At 41.1% G+C, this 20,652-nt stretch overlaps 2 protein-coding genes and 1 pseudogene across 4 annotated transcripts; all 3 read right to left on the bottom strand.

Annotated features, from left to right (window-relative positions):
• Positions 1 to 397: 397 nt before the first annotated feature.
• LOC102719231 lies at positions 398 to 4,505 on the bottom strand. 2 transcript variants are annotated; one of them, XM_015841036.2, is made up of 11 exons: positions 4,124 to 4,505; positions 3,788 to 3,991; positions 3,623 to 3,680; positions 3,437 to 3,499; positions 2,224 to 2,299; positions 2,019 to 2,134; positions 1,820 to 1,909; positions 1,613 to 1,744; positions 1,167 to 1,346; positions 703 to 921; positions 398 to 582 (listed from the first exon to the last, which is right to left on the bottom strand). In XM_015841036.2, exons 1-9 carry the CDS (start codon positions 4,447 to 4,449, stop codon positions 1,218 to 1,220), a joined length of 1,194 nt encoding a protein of 397 aa, XP_015696522.2. In that variant the 5' UTR covers positions 4,450 to 4,505; the 3' UTR covers positions 398 to 582; positions 703 to 921; positions 1,167 to 1,217. The 2 variants fall into 2 exon arrangements, with proteins under 2 accessions (XP_015696522.2, XP_015696520.2); XM_015841034.2 differs by lacking the exon at positions 398 to 582 and having other exon boundaries at positions 586 to 921.
• Positions 4,506 to 6,601: 2,096 nt separating this feature from the next.
• On the bottom strand, positions 6,602 to 17,891 carry LOC102718951. 2 transcript variants are annotated; one of them, XM_006661206.3, is made up of 12 exons: positions 17,010 to 17,891; positions 15,751 to 16,027; positions 15,239 to 15,424; positions 14,933 to 15,085; positions 14,071 to 14,496; positions 10,679 to 12,925; positions 10,147 to 10,319; positions 9,915 to 10,070; positions 8,657 to 8,891; positions 8,247 to 8,554; positions 7,145 to 7,757; positions 6,602 to 7,067 (listed from the first exon to the last, which is right to left on the bottom strand). In XM_006661206.3, the coding sequence occupies exons 1-11, from the start codon at positions 17,792 to 17,794 to the stop codon at positions 7,463 to 7,465; spliced, it is 5,241 nt and encodes a 1,746-aa protein (XP_006661269.2). In that variant the 5' UTR covers positions 17,795 to 17,891; the 3' UTR covers positions 6,602 to 7,067; positions 7,145 to 7,462. The 2 variants fall into 2 exon arrangements, with proteins under 2 accessions (XP_006661269.2, XP_040383357.1); XM_040527423.1 differs by having other exon boundaries at positions 15,751 to 16,053; positions 17,010 to 17,079.
• A 1,214-nt stretch (positions 17,892 to 19,105) lies between these two features.
• Positions 19,106 to 20,378, bottom strand: LOC102718675 (annotated as a pseudogene).
• Between the last annotated feature and the right edge of the window lie 274 nt (positions 20,379 to 20,652).

Raw genomic sequence — 20,652 nt, 5'->3', positions numbered from 1 at the left:
GGTCGGCTTACGACTAGACAACTGGTACCTCTCAATAACCTTTATTGAACTGGAGCTATTAATGAATAATTCACAACTATCGCATGAGCATCTGTTTTTTGTGTGAGAAAACAATGCAGTTTAATGCCTTTAGAAACGTCCAGTTACATCATTTGCACCCCACATTTTCTAGAGAACCAGAAAACTTAAACAACGGTTACTGGGGATGGGGATGATTATTTTTCTTATTCAGGAAAAAAGTTAAACGACACTTACAAATAAAAAATAATTTAGAAATAATGATTTTATATATGTGTTTTAGTGAACTAAAAAACAAGGTTGAAAAATAAACTATGATAAAAAAAATATATTAAAATTTACTACAAATTTAATGTTAATAATTTAAAATTTTTTGGTTTATAAGCATAAGCACAGACAAAAAGATAGGGCTGACACGCTCCACTGATCTGAGCAAAACCAATCTGCTGATCCAAATCAAGCCGGGCGTACGAGCTGCATGGCGCACAAGCATGAAGCGTCGCTGCCAAGTGCCAACATAAACAGCTGTGGCTGTAACACAGAGCTATCCAATGTATGGCGAGACTGTAGAGAAAATACAACGTGGTATTCAACATGTGTTGTGTTACACATACAATGCATAGACAGGCTTGCATGTGTGTTGTGAGAAATATACGGCCAATCTCGGCCTTGCTGGTGCCATACCTGAGACAGGATTATGTTTTGTTGGACCATGGGTTAAATGCATTGTATGACCTGTGCTGTAACTAGAGTCCAAGGGAAACACTTGGGCCCAACCTTCCCAATCTTGATCAGATATCTTTAGTACGGCCTGTGGGTGAGCATGCATGACAAACTCGACTCAGCCCAAATGCATGACTCCTAGTAAATTTTGTACTCCAATGTCTCCTTGCCACAGCGGTCCTATATGATTGCATCAGCAAGGCGTGAAGTACTTTAGTGACAAAACATTTCGGATGCATGTGCCAAAGTTAACTGACTAAAAGAGCTAATCCTATTCATACTAAAGCCAAGGAGTGTGCAAAACAAAAAAACAAAATGTGGCAAGTTCATGAGTGATGAAAGGAATGGTCTAGATTGGTGTAGAAGTCTGAATAAGTATGAATTGGCTATATGTGAATTACGGATACTGTAGTGTAAGTGCGTACCTTTGTAAGCAGCTATGCAAACTTGAATGAATGCACATCGTGACTAAACATTTAAAGAGATCTAAACCAATCAGCAATAGTTCTTGAGAGGACCCTAGTTTCATTGAGAGCCAATGATTTCAAACCCTGGGCTAGAGCATCTGCTGGTGTGTACTCTGAACCAATCTGCCATTTCACATCCTGTAGTAGAGTTTCAGTTAGTGCAGGAGACATGGATACAAATAATGCATGGATATATGATAATGTCTATCAGAACAGACTAGTTATTTTTTATACAATGACAAGTTGAACAACTGGTTATGAATGACCCTAAAAATTTGCTTGTAATTGGTGGTGGATTGACCCTAACAGTAACATATTTAGTCTTCCAAAAATATAGCAGTTTGTATAACTGTGCCAGCACTGGATGCATCATATAATTTGAGAGGAAAATTATCAAAACTTACCTGTATGCATGGAGTTAGATGTGTTCCTGACAGTATGACTTTCTTTATTTGTCCACCAATTGAATCCACCCGGGGCTTCAAGACATCTTCGACTATGTCTGTATCATCAATAGCATCAATGCTGAATTTCACCTACAGTGCAATCAATACATGCTGATTAGAACGGACAGAGATTTACCAAAGCAAAGAGAAGTTCACCAAACCTACCAATAGTGTGTTGGGCACACTGTAGGAATTCTTGCAGAATTCACGGTTTTCAGGTGGTGTTGGTTTGAATTCAGATACACCTTCTGTAACCTGTAAATAACATAGGAAACAGATATGTGCAGACCTAAAAAAGCTTTATGGATCAAACATTTTAGAAAAGCATGGTTATAAAATGAAAGAACTAGGATTCATATGGTACCTGATTCATTACTGATGGTAACTGGTCGACAAATTTGCTCAGGGATACCATAGCTTCTTGATCATACACTTGTATAAAGCCTTCAGCTAAATCAAATAGGGCCTTCCATGCATCTCCTACAAGACCATGGCACCACATCTTACTATAAAGGTCCAGGAAGCATTTTGATGAATCATAAGAAGGCACAGCTAAAATGAATAGTAACCTGATGCATTTCTGGCTGCAGAGTAAACAGGTGATGCCTTCATCATAGGCATTACTTGACTAAAAAGGGGGCCTATCTGCGCAAAAATCCAGGAAGCAGGAGTATGCAGTAACAATTTAAACTGAAATCCGCTCTAAGCACAAAATGTCTGTTGGGATGAAGTACATCAACACAGCATTGCACTTACTTTGCAGACACTTTGTTCTTTCATTTTAGGGAATTGCTTCTTACTCATCGTTAACAAATGTTTAGACAGGTTATGTATGAAGTTTCCAGGTACACATTTATACTAAAATATCTTTTGGACTTCAAAATGCACTAGATTATTGCAACCACACAACTAACTTTCGTAAAAGTAAGGGTTTTGAGCTCCATGTCAACTCCTTTTCAAGAGAGAACCTCTATCCAAGCAAAGGCATGAGAGAGTAGTCATTGCCTATCAAACCAGGTGCATTTTCCATGCAAGGAAAATGAATTATGTGGCCTAGCTGAAGGGAGGTGCTCTACATGTTCAGTACAAAGCAAGTCATGGATATGCAGGGTACAAAGCAAGGCATGAGGGAAGAGACATTGGCATGTTCTACATGATAGACATACTTTATTACCATCGTCACTAGATGATTCTATATTTCATCATTTAAACTGGCTAAAAAATAGTCATGCAACAAAAAATAAATGAGGGAGAAACTGCCAAATAACTTTCAATCAAAACCATTTGACTCTATTATGAAGTTACAATCAAGAAGGGTTGATTTTCCTTGCCATTCTCAAAATTATATCCTTGCAGCTGTGTCTTCGCAATGCTTTTCTCTTAATTACAGGCATTTAAATGCAGAATTAAATTATACTTCCCAATTCATGAAGCTACTATGAAAAATTTAGTGTCCATGTCATCTAATCTTATCGGAAATATATATTCACTGACCGATTTATTTTGTAAAATGCCAAGATGTTTTTAAGATTCCATAAACTTGTGTAAACCCAACAAAAGAAGCTATCACAATGCTCAACCTGAAAGCGACATTGAAAAATCAATACTTGATTTTTGTTTAGCCATTAGGTTGCAACCGAGTTTTGTTCAGTACTTCAATTCACGAAACTAGCATGTCTCTTATTTCAAGTAGTCTGAAACTGTAATGCATGGAACAGAATAGCTACTCCTGCTCATAATAAGACGAGAGCGATGCAATATGTTACAAAGCACATTAAATACCTGCTCAAAGTATGGAACAGCCTCTGAAGCCGGCCTATTGTTGAACGAGACAATGGCATTAGCCTAAAATGATTAGAATCAATCAACTAAGCATCATTGTTATCAAATTTTGTACAAAAAGTTTATTTGAATTCCGTATCCTAATTCTCCTGACTCAGTTGGATTAAAACAGGTGTTTATGTGAACCTTTGGTATCTTCTCTGAGAAGTAGCTCCCCACCAACAGCTGAAGCAGCGCACCGTTGCTGTAAACCATCACAAAATATTTAAACCATCGATAAAAAAATTGAAATATTCTCCTCCATGGCAAACCATCGAACAAGTGGCGTGCAACACCCCGTGGTCAGATCACCTGTGGCCGACCGAGTAGAGCGGGAGCTCCGCGATGTCCAGCGCGCTCAGCCCGGCCTCCGGGAGGCCCGACGAGAGCAGCGCGTCGTAGCACCCGTGGAACCGCTCGAAGACCTCCCGCGCCGCCGCCTCGTGGTCGAAGGTGACGTTGTACGGCACGGACACCACCAGGAAGCCCTCCCGCGCCAGGAGCTCCAGGAAATGGCTGCAACAGAGCAACAGCACCAGCAAAACCGACGCCACATCAGAAAACCCCCAATCTCTCTCTCTCTCTCCTCCTCCGGAGCAGCCGCCGAGGATGCCCCCCGTCGTGTATTGGATCCAAAGTCCCAATCACCTGTAGGTGACCTCGGGGACGGCGCCGATGAAGGCGCCCCCGAGGAACTTGACGACTGCGAGCGGGCGCCGGCCTCGCAGCGGAGGGAAGACGAGGCAGGAGTGCTCCCGCAGGTACGGCCTCCTCCGGGGCTCCACCCTGGGTACAGAGGGCGCAAGCGCGGCGAGGGAGCCGTCGGGGCCCAGCGAAGCGCGGCAGGAGAGGGCTCCGACAGCCTTGGCCCGGCGCGTGCGGGGGCGGGCATGAGGAGGGAGGGGAGAGGGGTGCGCTGGAGAGGCGGAGGGCGGGGAGGATAGGAGGTGAGCCGCCGCCGGCGCCGCCGCCATGGGGAAGGCAGGAAGCGGAGCAGTCGGAGCGAGGCGAGAGCGGAGACGAACACAAGCTGACGGTTTCGCCACGTGGCCGAAGGCGCGGCCAGGCGCCTTTCTGCTGAGAGCAAAAGAGAGACGGCCACGTGGCACATCATGCACCGTCCGATCCACGTGGCGCGGAGGATGTGTATTTTTTTTTCTGCTAAGAAATAAAATCGGCTGTTTCATTTGGTCAACGAAAACCTAAATACGATTAGGGTGTAAAGTCAGTCGCAATGTATATTTTCATGGTATAGTTTTCAACACTTTAAATTAGATAACCAAGCCAAAAAAGTTTTATGAGATAAAACTCCTGTATCATCTCATGAAACTCTCTTATTTAATGACACTATCAAGTCAATAATTTTACTAATGTAAGACTTATTTAATATACATGACACCCCATAAAATATGCATTGAGACTGGCCTAAGTGGACCAACCCGCAAGTCCACTTACAGATCAATTAAGTAGGTAACCTGGTGGGTTACCTACTTAATTGGCCTATAGGTGGGTTGGTAGGTTAGTCCACTTACACCCTTAAATACGATTGAACCAATTCATCATTTAGTGCATAAGTGAACACACCAATCGTGTGTGTTTGTCACCCGTACTTTACGGGAATAATTAACTTTTTGGCTGTCCAATGTTATTAACAATTTGGTTATAGATATAGTTATGATAATAGTTTCTTTAAGTAAGATAGATCCTATGTCACTCAAAAAAGTTCATGAGAGTCCTATAGGCTTGTAATAGTATGGCTAAGGGTCTAATAATCTTAATTTGGCAAGTGCGTCAACCTTTATTACTACATGCTTATTACAAATTAAATATGCTTGGCAACCAAACCATTCTAGTTTTGGAAGTACTGATTTAGATCTTAACAGTAAAAATGTATAACCCTATGTCCAAAATTATCATATCCTCTCTAGACTCCTAAGTGACGTTGATTTGTCTGTTATATCCCCTTTGTCTCTCCTCTATCCTAATAGCAAACATACACATATTTTCTATTTATCAAGTTGTGGGTGTAATTAATTAGGGCAGAGTTAATTAAACATCTAAAAGAACGACTCAAGCATTAATCAATCTAGCTAGCATATTTCCTATGTGTCAGTGCCAACTAGGCAATAAAATGGTTGACGTATGGTTAAGAAAAGGGAGGGGAGGGCTACTGCATGTAAGGTCGTCTTGAGTGATGGCTATGGCTATCAACGAGGAGGAAAATTGACAAGGCATGCCCTCTCTCTCAAGACAGTGTAATTGTAGGCGATATTGAGGTGTCAACTAGAGAGGGGAGCAAATGGAGATGGAAGATTGGCCCCACCTAGTAGATAGAGAGATGAGATGTGACGACCACTCTTATTTTAAGAGAAGAAGAAAAATCATTTTACTCCCCAATTGAAACATTTAACCCCTTAAACTAATTTTGGCACATTTATCCCCTTAAACTAATTTTGACTCATTTATCCCCTAAGCTATTGAAAGTAGTGCACTTCACTCCTTCGTAACATCTTTTTTGGTTGCTATTGTTAACATAAGTTGTATTTTAAGTTGAATTTTTTTAGCTATAGATGACACCATTAGCAGGTATAAAAACATTTTCATTTTTTGTGACTATATGCTACAACTTTAAAATGTTAATGGTTAAATCATTATAAGGTGCTTTCAACCTATATAAATAGTTTTAGAATTAAAGAAGATCGGCGAGACGAACTATTTCACTATAACACCTAGCTCGGTGAGACATAAGTTGTAACGCATATATTGTACTAACAAACTTTTAGTGCAAATTATGACTATTATAGAGAGAAATAAAAAATAGCATTAGAGTAAAGTGAATCATTTTCTGCATGTAAAATGAGTCAAAAAATAATAATCTATAGAGCTAGGTGTTCTTAAGGAGAGTACAATGATCTTTTAAGAAGAAACATGATAGTGGATTTGAGACGACACACTAATAAATTTTTAGACCTGAGTTTGTATTTTTGATATATTCTTAGTTGAGATAACTGAGTTCTAGACGACTAACAAGTTTAGGAACTGAGTAGATTTCACGCTCATGTTCAAAACTATACACTATACAGTTAGGGATGAATCAAAAGTATCATGAACAGAAAATATAGGACTTCTCTGCCCAAGCCAAAAATATAGGGCTATAATGTATTCATGCATGGCTATCTTGTAATCACAGTAATTTTCGTCTATACATGGTCTTAACCATTTCATTTACAGTTAGCACTGAGCATATAATCAGGGAAAAGGATGCACAATTCTAGGTGACGACAGCTAACTCTCCTGGAGCTATTTTCTAGTTACAATATGTGTTGGCCAAAATTTTATACCTCAAAACTTGGGTATGATTCCTTGTTCAAGATTTAAAACAAAAATGGCAGAAACAGACTATGTACTACTTACAGACACGACCTAAAAAGTCAACTAGTCATCTACTCATCTGTATTTCGTAATCTGTAGTGAGCTCAGCAAGGCTACTCGGCAAGATGAAAAATGTATCAGCTTCTATATTAGCAGTATTTAGTATTTTAGTTCCTCTCCCAGGGCATATCCACCAACTTGGTTAGTTTATTATTTCAACCTGCATGCAAAGCAACACTTTAGAGTTAGCAATTTAGAACTATGCAAATTTGGTTTAACTGAAGCTAAGGTACATACCTTATAATGAATGGACGAAACAATCCCTATTTGGGAAGATTAAACCTTGATTCATATATATTCCAGAAAACAGTACACAGTAGTGTACAAGTTTGCGAACATGAACAGGGATGCCCCAAGTACAACTGTACAAGCATAAAGTTGATGCATCGGCAGAACCTCTTCAGTCTTCAGGTAACTGGGTGCTTCCCTCTGAACATGGAGCTGCAGCGTAACTGGTATGCTAGCTAGAGCAGTTCTTTCCTCACACAAATTTCGTACAACGATGATTGCATCCTTTTATGAAGCAGCAATACATCAAGATCACTTGTTTTCTTCTCATGATACAAAAGTATCCTTCTGCACAGGTTCTTGGGGGAAGAGAAGGATAGCAAGTAATGCACAAATACTTAAGCCAATTACACCATCAAACGGATGAAGATGGTAAGTGCTGACCATCCAAAATGGTGTACCAGGTTTGGTTTGAATAATACCACTGGATTGTATCAGATAACTAGCGGTCATAATTCCAGAACGAAGGCCGATTGGTGCAGCAAGCTTCCCTTGTGTCCTTTGTTTAAGTCCAAAAAGAATTAGTGAAAGTAGCAAGAAGCCTGGTACCGAAGGTAGTGACCTGCCATGAATTTCAAGGATGTTAAACATTCTTTGTTCCTTGGTCGCATAATTGCATCATGGGAAAACATCCATCGACTAACAAATAATTGGGTGTAGGACTTATTTCATTTGAATTATCTGTTAAGGTTGCCAAAGAAAGCTATCAAGTTTGCTTGTTAATGAGGTGAACTATCATAATTCATATTTGTAGCATTGATATGGTTTAATAATTCAATATCCCACTCATCGCTCATTCTCATTCCTGTCAATCCCCAATCCTCATTAAGCTTCCCCACCCACTCACCAGGCGATGTTAAGTATCCAATGCCTACGTCTCCCATGTCAAATCAGTGACTGGTGCATTTTACATTCCAAACCTAGAGATGATTTGTCTTCAGGATTTACCAGCAGTAATATCAATCATGTTCCCCTCTCTAAAAACATGTTCTGACTGCTAAATAAGAAAGCAGTGAAATAACACAAGTGATAGTGGTCACAACAGACATACCGGTGAATAAGAGAGAAGGCCACCCCAGATATCAGAATGGCACTGTAGTAGCCAAGGTCAACAGCAACTTCTTCTGGAAGCCATGATCTGAAAACGACTTCTTCCACCACAGCAATACTAGTTGCTGTGACAAACCCTCTAAGAGCTAGCAACAGTACATTACTGGATGACTTGAGAAGATCAAATGGCCTAGCCAAGAGTGAATATGAACCTTCTCGCAAAGTTGCAAACCCAAGTAAAATGCTTACTGAATGCACTAGTCCAACAACTGTTACACCTCCAACAAGACCTTGAAAAAATTCTTGTACCTGCAATCAAATATGACAGTTTATATGTATATATATGATGGGAACATTATACAAATCATTTGTATACAAGACCTAGTGTTAGATAGGCAAGGCGATTCATACCCTTGATGCAGATGCAAGATTCATCCCATATTGCTCAACTGGATTTTCATAGCCACGTATTCTTTTACCCCATAATATGACAAGTATCATTATAGACACATACAGTCCAACTATGCAGGCATATCCAACAATTCCTGTTGAAGAACTTATTGTCCAACTTTGTACAAGTGTTGGCAGTAGAGGAATCACAACAGGAGACCATAGCACAAGTACCATGAAGGAAAATCCCATGATCCTAAGAATTTGAACAAGCAGATGTTAATAACTTCAATACCTCATAAGATAAAATCACCATGAAAAGGTATTATATGTTTAACAGAATTTTTACTGATCCATAAAGGTTGTAACAGGCAACAGCAATTTTCATATAAAATTCCAGTATGAGAACTATTTCAACCAACCATTTCATTATAAAAGAAATTATGATTTATTATTGGAGTAGCTGTTTCTACTCAACAAATCGACTGTGTATTTGTTTTGTTTTGCAAATACACAAACATTTCATCAATGACAAGAACCAGAAGAATCCACAATTGTAGACCACAGAAGAACATTGTAGAGCATGAATGAACCATCAAATGGTAGAAAGAATAGAAGACAATGATTTGTCTCTTTACTCTATATGACTACAGTATGCCAGTTTCATACCTAATAATTACCTGGGTCTGGGTTTCATAAAAAACAAAAGAAAATTTATATTCCTCCTCTGTACATTTAGCAATAAAATAAATGAAGCACATGACACCAGATTTATCAAAACAGCATGCTGCTTGCAAGCAAAAACAATGTCAATTCCAGCCTTTTTTAAATTGGCATACTCTACTAAACTAATCCATTTGATGAAGACACCATTTGAAATACTCCCTCCAATTTTTTTTTATTCGACGACATTGACTTTTGGATATTTGACCATTCGTCTTATTCAAAAATTATGTGCAAATATGCAAAATTATATGTCATTCTTACAATTTCTTTAGTAATAAATCAAATCATAACAAAATAATTATATATTATATACTTTTTTGAATAAGACGAATGGTCAAACATAAATCTAAAGGTCAACATCGTCAAATAAAAAAACAGATGGAGTATGTCCCTTTTTAGTATATGAATTACTTGAACCCTAAACCCATCCTCTTTACAGATGATTATCAAATTATCAATACACAAGAAAATTGGCATGGTACCTTTATTGGACTATATGCCTCCCTTTGTCTCTACTAAAATTATTTTAATGGTGCTAATTAGGACAACTCACCTCTGAAATAAGGGACGTTCGCTGATACGTAAGAATGAGATGAGCCTATCGGTCAAGCTCATAGCACCACGGATACCTCCCCAGAGTAGAGCAATTTTCCCAACAAATCTCAATGCACCACCTTTTTGTCCTAGTTCAGCAAGAACTGCGACAAGCCTGCTTGTAAAAGTAAAATATGGTAAGAGTATTCAAGAAAGAACGGGATCAGAAGCCACTGTAGTATTAAACAGACCTTTCATGATCAACCTCACCATCACCCTTTGTGGGTACTACAGGAGATGCAACAGACATGGCTTTCTCAGCAAGACTGGTTACTAAGTTGTTCTGGCTCTTCTCCTGTGCAGTTTCATCGGGCCTATGCTGATCTGATGCAGTTGAGCTATCCATATTATCAACCTTCTTTTGCTGAAATATAAAAAAATTATGTGATTTCTCAAAAGGAAATAAAAAATTGTTCCAGAAGTACAAATTAGGAACCACAGATTAATCAAATATGTTTACCCAAAATGCTTGTACATCTCAAGGACCCGTGCGACTTATGCAAGGGAAATTAAATACTAACCCAAGACTGGAACATTCATTTGTGTAGAAAAGAATTCAGGGATAAAATAAGAATGTCAAAATATGATATATTTGTCTTGTCTGGATACTTTTAGACATGACCAGAATGATAAAAACACCAAAACAGGCAATAAATCTAAACCATTAAGAGGGCACAACTGAACTTACAAATAAGGAGGAATTTTAGGGCATTGATTACTCACTTGATGATGTGCTACAAAAGCAGAAGCACCCAGGGCAGCTGTGACAGCCCCAACCATCATACCTTGACCCTCTGACCTTGTGATTTCCTGAACTTTGTGCGCACCAGTTTTCTCAATAAAGTGATCTGCATTTTCTACATTTCTTGAGGAAGCTTCATTTGCATTTTCTTCTTTTTGTAAGGAAGCATTATTTACATTTTCTTCTTTTTTTAAGGAAATATTATCTGTACTTTCTTCTTTTTTCAAGGAAGGGCTCTTAAAATCAGGATCCTCATGTAAAATTCCTGACTTGGCAGTGGTTTTCATATGTTGGTCATGCTTAGAAATACCAACGTAGAAGTAATTTCTCAAAGATGCTAAAGTAACACCAACTATGACACCCACTGGAAGAATGTTTCTCAGATCATGAGATTGCTGAATTGCGTTTGATACTGCTTCGATAACATTTTCTCCATGAGTTGTACCAAATTTCACAGATGTTGGGTTTCTTTGCACACATGCTGCTGAGTATAACTCACAATTAAGCACAACAGCTCTGGAAACTTGAGCAGCAAGACGTTCCACATCATGTGCAAGAGTTCTTTCAAGTTGCTCAGTGTTTGTTATCCCTACTTTGCGACCAACTTCAATTTTGAGGGCATTTTCTAATTCATCTCGGATAAAACTTGTGAGTGTCTCCCTCAAAGCAATATCAGGTAAATTGGTTGCTACTGTTTGGTTTGATTCATTTGCCTTGCCCCTGGAAACTGGAAAATCTGACAGAACCAAATAGGGAGTAGAAACATTGCCTGTTCTAAATGGTTCTCGCGAGGAACCAGAAAGGTCAACATTTTCTGTAAAGCTGCAATCTTTGTCAGATTTAGAATTATAGTCATGTGTACTGTCCATTTGATCTGCTATTTTCCATTTACCCTCATGTGGATCAAGGAAAAGATCAGTTGCTGAATTTGAATATGGTGGCTTGAGTTTCAACTGTGTGGAAAGAAATTGGTGAAGGTAAATAGCATACTGTGCCTTCAAATAAGAGTTAATAGCTATATCCAATAAATAGTCAGGCGAGCCACTGCCCTGCTTTGTAACATCTACATCCACATAGTCTGTAATTCTATTCCTTTGATAATTTTCTATTTTTTCTTTAGCCGGCGATATAATACCTAAATTCGAATTTTTGTCGCCAATCATGTGATCCTCATATATGATTGAATGACCTTTTCCAGAAATGTTATTTTCTGGTTGATAAGATGATGGATTTATGGATTTCCCAATTGACTCATTGTTCTCATCACCTGTCACTTGAGGCTCTGTCTTATTTACAGGAGTTTCAACTGTACTTCCATCAGACTTGTCCTCATTCTCAGACTCATGTTGTTTCTCAAACTGGTCAATCATATTTTCAATAACGCCAAATACACTGTTGACAGCCATTTGAGTTGAGTCATCAAATCCAGTTAAAGCATCTAGTGCCTGTGTCACATTGACCGGGGGAGGTTTAGATTCTTCTGTTTTAGATACTTGCATGCTTTGTTCAGTATCATTATGTGTAGCCTTATCTTCACTGGCACGTACTGCCTCACCATCTTTTTCTACATGAGCCTGTGGACTCTCTGCTGTAGCATCAGAAGATTGCACTCGTTCTCTGGGAGCACTGTTCAAGTTGGCTGTTGATTGGTCATCAGACACTTTTTTCTCGCCAGGCAATTGGTCATCAGAACTTTTTTTCTCACTGGGTGATTGGTCATCAGAAACTTGCTTTGGAGCTGTTTCAGTCACCTGATCAGTTCTGTGCTGCCCTTCACTGCTTTCATTTATTCCAGGGGTTGTTTTTTCTGATCTGTTGGGTTGTTCCGTTCCCATATCTGTTATTACTCCAATAGGTGCAGAAGTCTGGCAAGGTTTTCCTTGTGACAACTCGATGCCTTCTCCAGAATTATTATCATTCGAAGTCACATTACCATCTTTTTGGTCAACATCACCAATGGCTGAGGCACTTTTATTCTGATCATGCATTTTGGCATCCTTAAGGCCACTTTCACGATCTGAATCTTTGACCTTTTCTTGGACAGATGTCTTGGCATTTGATCTTCCATTCGTCCAGCCAAGTCGATTCAATGCATCTAAACTGAAATTTCCTCGTTTTGATTGTAAAATTTCAGTCACAGAAGTGGTAAGCTTTCCACGCACATCTTCAGGCACAGCTTCTTCTAGAGCTTTCACAAGAGACTCACCTTGCTCCACCGCTCCCAGAACCTTATGACCAAAAAATAATATATTAGCATATTGACTTGTGGTTCACAAGACCATAGCAAGAAAATTATGCTACACTACTATTCCAAGGGGGAAAAATGTAACTTTAGCTTAAAAATAATACAAAAAAAATGTTGACTTATATAAGTTTTTTTAGCACATATGCAAATAATCCTAACATGTAACATAGTACCAAAGTTGCAGTAGTCAGCCCAAATCAATCACAGGAAAGGTCCTAACATCCAGATCTTAGAGACGTTTATACACTCTCAGATTCATTTCAAATGGCAATGAGATGTATCTCAAGTTTATTGTCAGACGTACACATATTTAATTTGGTTATAGCAAGCTCAAGTGCTTGAAAGTTATTGAATAATTAGGAGAGCAACAAATCAAACATGAAAATATGCTTCTAAGATTCTTGTAAGTGTCCAACATAGGATGGACATGAGATTCCATAGTATAGGGGCTACAGATTTTCTAGCTAAATATATATGTAGCTACAAGCCTACTAACATGTTTTGGATTTTGCACTAGTACACTTAACAACGCTCTTAAAAAGAAAAAGGCATGTAAAGCAATAATATGAACACACAATTTTGAGGGAAAAACTATACAAAATGGACAAATGTCTTCCTTTGACAAAAGAAAAGTAATTTTCTTGCACGTATCATTATTATTTCACACATTTTTGTTTGCCAACATATTTTAACACACTCTACATGTATGAAGTTTCTTTATATATATTTTTTAAAATTGTTCAAATGAAAGTAGTGCAACATTCCATGTTTAGTTGGAGCTTTCCCTAATGCATCAAGATTTTTAATGTTTCCATTTGGATTTGCAAGAATAGAATTCTGCAGCACATGCATTAATAGAAATATTCCCTCTAAGTTTACATAATCAAGTGCCCTTCTTTTAGCAAATAGTATTCCATTTACATCACATAAATAACAAATAAGACAAAAGAGTGATAGGCCACATTTGATTACTAGGCAAGGCAAATGCAATTTGTGTAGAGCAAAATTTTAAAAAGAAAAGGGAAATTTATGAGCTAATCTAAACCCAGCTCTTTAGGACCAATAGATGAGTAAGGATTTTGTCTTTGGGGAAAAAATGAATCCAAAAATTTGCTTAGTCTGCTATACCTTCTTCTTCTGATCATCGTCCAGAGTACCGGGCATTGTAGCATCTAACATATTCATCACAAGACTTGCTGATTGTAGTACATGACCCTTTTCATCATCTTCAGGATTTTTTTCCGACTCTTCCTCGTGTACATCTTGCCTTGCCCTGTCTATGTCACCATTATCTTTTACCTGGCTACTTACATTTTTGTTAGAACTAGAATCTTCTTTTGCAGAATCAAGGAGCAGTCCATTTATTCCATGAGGCATGCTATTGTACAAAATAAACTGAGACTCCTGACGGAAATTATTGTTAGTTGGAACCTTCCTATCATTTGCTTGAGGTTCAACAAACATTAGACCTTTGGATGGGTTAATAGTGATGTCCACATCTTTGATAAGCGGATGGCGACCCTTCAGAAGTGCAAACTCCGCTGCTGAAAGCCACTGCATAAATACGAACGACGATTTGATGTGGAAACAGAAAACGCTTCACATACAATCAATAAGAATAGAGACAGAGTTCTATGGGATACTTAACTATGTTTATTACAGTTTCTTATGATGTATCATAAATGCATCTGACAATTAGATGAACTCTAGTAGAGCAGAAAAAAACTATCATTATTGAATAAGGACACTATAAGAGATGGAACTGAACTATAGATCAATCTTCTGTATGAAATACTGATAAGAGATGGAACTGAACTATAGATCAATCTTCTGTATGAAATACTGATATCGTTACCCAACAGTTAATTTGAAATGTGTCCATTGATATCTTTTTGTACAGAGTTATTGTTAAGGATTTGCTAAGACAGATATTCATGAAAGCTTTCAGTGCTGAAAGAGTGAATCCACTAAGAAAGATGATAATGCTCACCTCTAAGGCAAGATTCTGGCACCATAATACAGCATATCTCTCAAATGTGAATACAGTTGAATGCACACAGGAGCAAAGGAGAAGGCTTGTAAAAGGATTTTCTGATATTGAACTGCGTGGTACCGAAAGAAGTGGCACAGTCCCATCATCACTCTGCAAGGTATGATTTAAAATTAGATAACCAGAAAGTTGTTCACAGGGCATGTAATTGAGATTGGAGTTAGCTGCTTGGGCTTTGGATATCATTGGGTCAAGATTAATATAATATGCAAATGACAAAATAATGTTACTCGTTCAGAACTATACCTGTATAAATAGTACTGGTATTTTCACATGGGAAATTGACAGCCTTGTGCTATTTTCAGAATAGAAGTCATCAACAGTAGAAAAGCCATGTGAAATCATTGATATGGCTCCATCAAAGTCATGCAGACAATTAGCTGACAAAGCTTTTTGAACATTAAAATCTTTATCTTTTCCTTGAAAGAGTTCCTGAAATAACAAGGCATTAGTCACATTGTGCAAATGGGCTTTCTGGAAAAGAAAGTTAGCCTGCTAATATAGTGAATTGTTGAAACCACTTTAAATGCTTCTGGTTTGTGAACTTTTCATCATGGGAAACTTGCATTGGTTTGTGAACTTTTCATCATGGGAAACTTGCATACTTGTCTTATACAGAAGTGCTAAAAGGATATGTTAGCACAATCATTACTACAAATGACTTCTTACTTGCTTTGTAATGATGTGAGCACAAATGCACCAGATATGATGGTAGTAAGAAAAGGTGGAAAATTTTGAGAGAGCGGTGAGGTCACAACCTTATTCGCACGCAGAATATTGACCAAGCCTGGTGTGAGCTTTCGATCAAGAGCGATGTGATGAGGAAATGATCTTGTTGCTTCTTGTAGGTCAAATGGATTGTCAACACAAACAGCAGCAGTAAGAGGAGTAGACTCTCCAACTTCCACTAGGTACTTTGTCAGCATATTGGCACCATATCCCCATCCAACACCCATTAGTGTTGTCCAAGGTCTTTTATTGTTTATGAATCGTACTACTGTGGAGATATCATCACTGTCAGCCGCTGTAAATAACCTACATAAGCAGGCAGTTTAGAAGCCCTACAATTTTAGAAAGATATCCATCACTGCCAAGACTCAACTTAACCACATGCATCATACACCAGTGCGGAAAAGTTAACTAAAGGGTACATCAGGCAACAGTAATAGAGTGCATGAATGATCAGAATAGAGGTCCCTGATGATACTCTTACAAGAATTTCTCTTACAACAATTCTAGTCTATGCCTGCTAAGATATGAGTACAATAACAGGATAAAAGGCAAAAGGATAATAGCACTTCTTGATTGCAGTTTTTATACTTTGTTCTGACCAAAGTAATATTGATATTCCTAATAGAAATTTCCTAGAAATTTTGATTCTCCAACCACTTTTGTCCATTTTCAGTAAGATTAACTTTTTTCCAGACAGCAATCAAATCCTACCTCTATTAAACGTCCTAGCTAACTTAATGATTAGTTTCGCAAAGATGTAGGTTTCTTGAAAATGGTCAATAAAATATGATCCAAAATATGGCAATTCCAATATAGTTTGCACTTACCAACCACTGTTTCTGCAATTCTTAAGTAAGATTGTTTCATTATCCAATAATAATACTAGTTGCTCTAAACCTTTCTGTTTCTTCGGAGACATCCGGTACTGTTAAACTTTTGAAATGATGCTACACTTTATTACTAGCAACCACCAGGGTAGCATAGTCTTCTAGCCTGACTTCAGCATGGATAACAGAGATATGTGTGTGGTACTTGACTGAAATTCCCATTTAACAAATATCAGCAATACTACACAGATTGAGCAAACGTGGGAAACACTACAAAGTTTAAAGTGAATTATGAAATCTCAGTGAGCACTTAGGTTATGCAAATGCCACAAAAGCTTCTAATTTTAATCACAAAAAATATTTCTGACAGATAACGGTAATCGTCACTAGCTAAATACTACAGCTATACAGATGTGCAAACTTTGTACTAGTAAATAAACAAGAGGCATGAATGTTACCTAGGTGTTGTGAGGGGTGACCCACCGCACCCTCTGGGATTCATCACAATGGGGAAGTACCCATTCTTCAATGCATCCAACACAAACACTTTGATTCCCCTCTCCATGCTCCCCTCAGGTGTGCCGGGCACTATAAGCACTGTCGAGTCAAGCCCGTGCTCCTTGTCCAAATCTAAATTGTCCGGCCAATCAAGCGCGATCACCCCACCATCCTCCGTGGGAATGCAAATCCTCTGATAGGATATATCCCCGGCGGCATCGCCGCGCGCCGCGGGGATGCGGCCGCGGCTCAGGTTGACGTAGTGCCGCTCCTCGGTGAGCAGCCGCTCGTTGACGCCGTCGAGGAGCACGCCTCCGTCCTCGAACGACACGGACGGGCACCGCAGCAGCACGCACCGGTTGAACGGCGTGGGGCTGGTGAAGAGGATCCACTCCCCCGCGGCATCCCCGCACGCGCCGTACTCCGCGTCGGACTCGGGCGGCGGGGGGAGGCCGTTGCGGACGCAGGAGGAGGAGGAGTTGGAGTTGGCGAAGGAGGAGGCGACCGCGGCGACGGCGGCCACCGCCGCGGGGCCGACGAGGGCGAGCGAGGCCGGGAGGGAGGCGAGGAGGTCGGAGAGGGAGGCGCGGAGGGTGGGGCACGGAAGGCGGGAGCGGCGGCGGTGGCGCCGTCGCTGGCGTCGCCGCAGGACGAGGACGAACGGGGCCGCGGTGGCGGCCGGAGCGGCGGGGAGGAGCCGGGCAGGAGGAGGCGGAGGAGGGGAAAATACAGGACGGAGAAGCATCAGGCGGAACCTGCGGCGAGGCGGGGCTCGCAGAAGCTGGACACGGCGGGCGGTGGCGGCGGCGGCGGCGAGGGAAGCGGTGGTGGAGAGAAGCGGACGGCCGGATTAGGAAAAAGGAGAAAGCCGGACGTCGACGGGGGCGGGCGCTCTTTTTTCCCCCCGAGCGGAAGGCAGCAGGCGGGTGGGCCCCACGGGTTTGTCTCGCTGGGCGCGTGGGCCCGGGGCCGGTTGCGTGGCGCGCGGCACGGCGAGAGCAACGTGTACGGCGGGCGCCCGGCGAGGGGGGAGGTGGGACCCACGTAACAGGGATGAAACGGGTTTTTTTGTTTTTTGTTTTGTTTATTTTTGTGGCGTGGATGGATCGCCGGCGGGATGAGGCGGCGGAAGAGCTGCGCCAAGCGGCCGCGTGTTGCGCTTCGTTGGCGGGCATGCGCGCACAGTCACAGAGTCCCTGCCATAGTAAACCCACAGTACACCGTAGTTTAATATTGTCTTCGTTTGTTTTTAGTTCTGATACTCGTCTTATTTAAAAAATTTTTATGAATAATATTTTTACTATAGAATAAAAGATAAACATAAATAGTAATTTATGTGTGACTAACTTTTAAATTTTTTATAAAAATTTTAGATAAAAAATGTTCAAAATATTGGACTCAGAAAAATCAGAAAATAAAGTTACGATGTGACTGTCATTTCTAATTTGTGAACGAGAGGCTGAGCTAACAGAACTATTTAGCGAGCATATGCACGTATTACTTTCGCGCGAATATTTGTTATTTTCTTTTTTGACATAAGATTTTAAAAAAATATATACTACGTCTGATATTAAAGTTTATTTTTTAGTTTTTAGATACGATGTTTTCACTCTTCGTCTTATTAAAAAATCGATTAATATTTTTTACTAAAAGGTAAAACATAAATAGTACTTTATGAGTGACTATTTTTTAAACTTTTTATAATTTTTTTAAATAAGACGAATGGATCAAAATGTGGACATACAGAAATAAAAATAAAGTTATTATAGGATGAATGTAGTATATATGTAATTTTACGTTACAGCTCTGACTGCCGTGTTATTTTTAAATTTATATAATTATGATTTATTTTATTGTGGTTGAATTTATAGCTTAATATATTTTATGTATAACTTACATATTGTTTCTTTTTACCATAAATACGTAGAAAGTATCTTACTCTGATCTTTATTTTGTACTAACATACATATCTTTTTCTTTTTACCATAAAAGGCACGGAAAAAAAAAAGGAATCCCACGAAACACCCAAGGCGCCAAATTTCAAGCTTCAAACCAGTCAGAAATAACTCTTCAGCACACTCCTTTCTAGAGCAGCTGCAGGAAGACGATGATACTTCTGCACCTTGTTCCTGGGAGGCTTCCTCATGTTCCCCACTCCAAATCCAGAGCGCCGAGGTGCTGCTGGTGCAATCTGCGCCGCGCAACACCTTGCGCCGCCGCGACTTGGCACCGTTCTTGCCGTCGTCTTCCTACCGATCACACTCTCCGCCTCCATCGGCGTGCTCATCGGCGGCGCGGTCTTGCCCTCGGCGATGAACTTGGCGACGCGGTCCATGAGCTCCTTGGTCTCGTCGTCGGGGCTGAATTCTGGCAGGAGATGGAAGCAGTGGTCCTTGCGCCTGGACACCACGAGCTGCACCCTGTCGTCCCACCCGGCGCCGTCGCGGAGCAGCTCGTGGTGCCGGTGGCCGCGGTCCCGCAGGGCTGCAGGACGTCCTCCGTGGCCACGGCCACCAGCGCTCGGCGGCATGGCAGCAGTGCTATGTCCTCGGCGGGAGGGTTGACCCGGGGATCGTCGTTGCCGGCGGCGCCCGCCGTGACGTACGGCCAGAGGTTGTCGACCCTCTCCGGCAGCAGCTTCAGCTTGGCGCGTCAGGCGCACGGTTTCTCGAAGGGTAGCCTCTCGGTGCCCCAGAAGTATGGCTGCAGGAGTATCATGCCCTCGATGTCGATGTCGCCGGCGTTGCGGGCGGTGCCGGCACGTAGCGCCACGTTGTGCACGATGTTGGCGCCGGAGCTCTCGCCGGCGAGGAACACGCACGGTCGGCGTAGCTGCCGACCCAGGCGTCGTCGGAGAGGCCGCCGCTTGAAGCCGCCGCCCACCGGAGCGCGGCCCACGCGTCGTCGTAGGCCGCCGGTATGGGATGCTCCGGCGCGAGGCGGTAGTTCACGGAGACGACGACCGCCACGGCGTGAGCGGCGAGGGAGTCCGCGTAGTTGTGGAACATCTCGGCCGAGGCACTCCCCGTGCAGAAGCCGCCGCCATGGATGTAGACGACCGAGGGGAGCTCCCTGCCGTCTTCGGCGGCGGCGTCGACGGGGAGGAAAAGGCGAACGGACACGCCGGTCTCGCCGTCGATGACAACGTCCTTCGTCACGACCCCATTTCGGCTTCTCTCGTCGGGCGACGACGCGCCCGTCTTCTTGTGCCTCACGAACTCCCTGACGCGGCCGTCGTTGTACACGCGCAGGAACGGGAAGAGGTCGACGGCGACGCCGCTGTCGCGGCTCTCGCTGTGCGCCGCCGAGGAGCCATTGCTTGTGCTCATGCTGCAGCTAGCAGGATGCGGTTTGCTTTTGCGCGACGATAGTTTGCATGCAAAAGCCCAGGTGTTCTACTATTCTTATTAGGAGTACTGTTTATATATTCAGAAAATTAAACTTGGTATATTTGAAGGGAATATATAGATTCTCAGGAAACTTTTGGAACAAACTTCCGATGAATTAATAGGTTAATACATGCTATATAAAATTATTACTTACGAACATTTTAATGCGGGTTATGAATTATGAAATTATCTGCAGGACGAAGGAGATAAGACC

Source organism: Oryza brachyantha, chromosome 9 (assembly GCF_000231095.2).
Source record: "Oryza brachyantha chromosome 9, ObraRS2, whole genome shotgun sequence".
NCBI lineage: Eukaryota > Viridiplantae > Streptophyta > Magnoliopsida > Poales > Poaceae > Oryza > Oryza brachyantha.
The sequence above is the reverse complement of the archived record's forward strand: the minus strand, read 5'-3'. Positions and strand labels throughout refer to the sequence as shown.

Excerpts from the sequence above, each read along its gene's own strand:
- LOC102719231 (XM_015841036.2), bottom strand. The coding sequence starts at position 4,449 with ATGGCGGCGGCGCCGGCGGCGGCTCACCTCCTATCCTCCCCGCCCTCC. Across the intron at positions 3,681-3,787 it reads CTCTACTCGGTCGGCCACAG|CAACGGTGCGCTGCTTCAGC; the intron begins GTGATCTGACCA and ends GATGGTTTACAG. Across the intron at positions 3,500-3,622 it reads TCTCAGAGAAGATACCAAAG|GCTAATGCCATTGTCTCGTT; the intron begins GTTCACATAAAC and ends TAATCATTTTAG.
- LOC102718951 (XM_006661206.3), bottom strand. The coding sequence starts at position 17,794 with ATGCTTCTCCGTCCTGTATTTTCCCCTCCTCCGCCTCCTCCTGCCCGG. Across the intron at positions 16,028-17,009 it reads TCACCCCTCACAACACCTAG|GTTATTTACAGCGGCTGACA; the intron begins GTAACATTCATG and ends CTGCTTATGTAG. Across the intron at positions 10,320-10,678 it reads CTTTTGTAGCACATCATCAA|CAAAAGAAGGTTGATAATAT; the intron begins GTGAGTAATCAA and ends TTTATATTTCAG.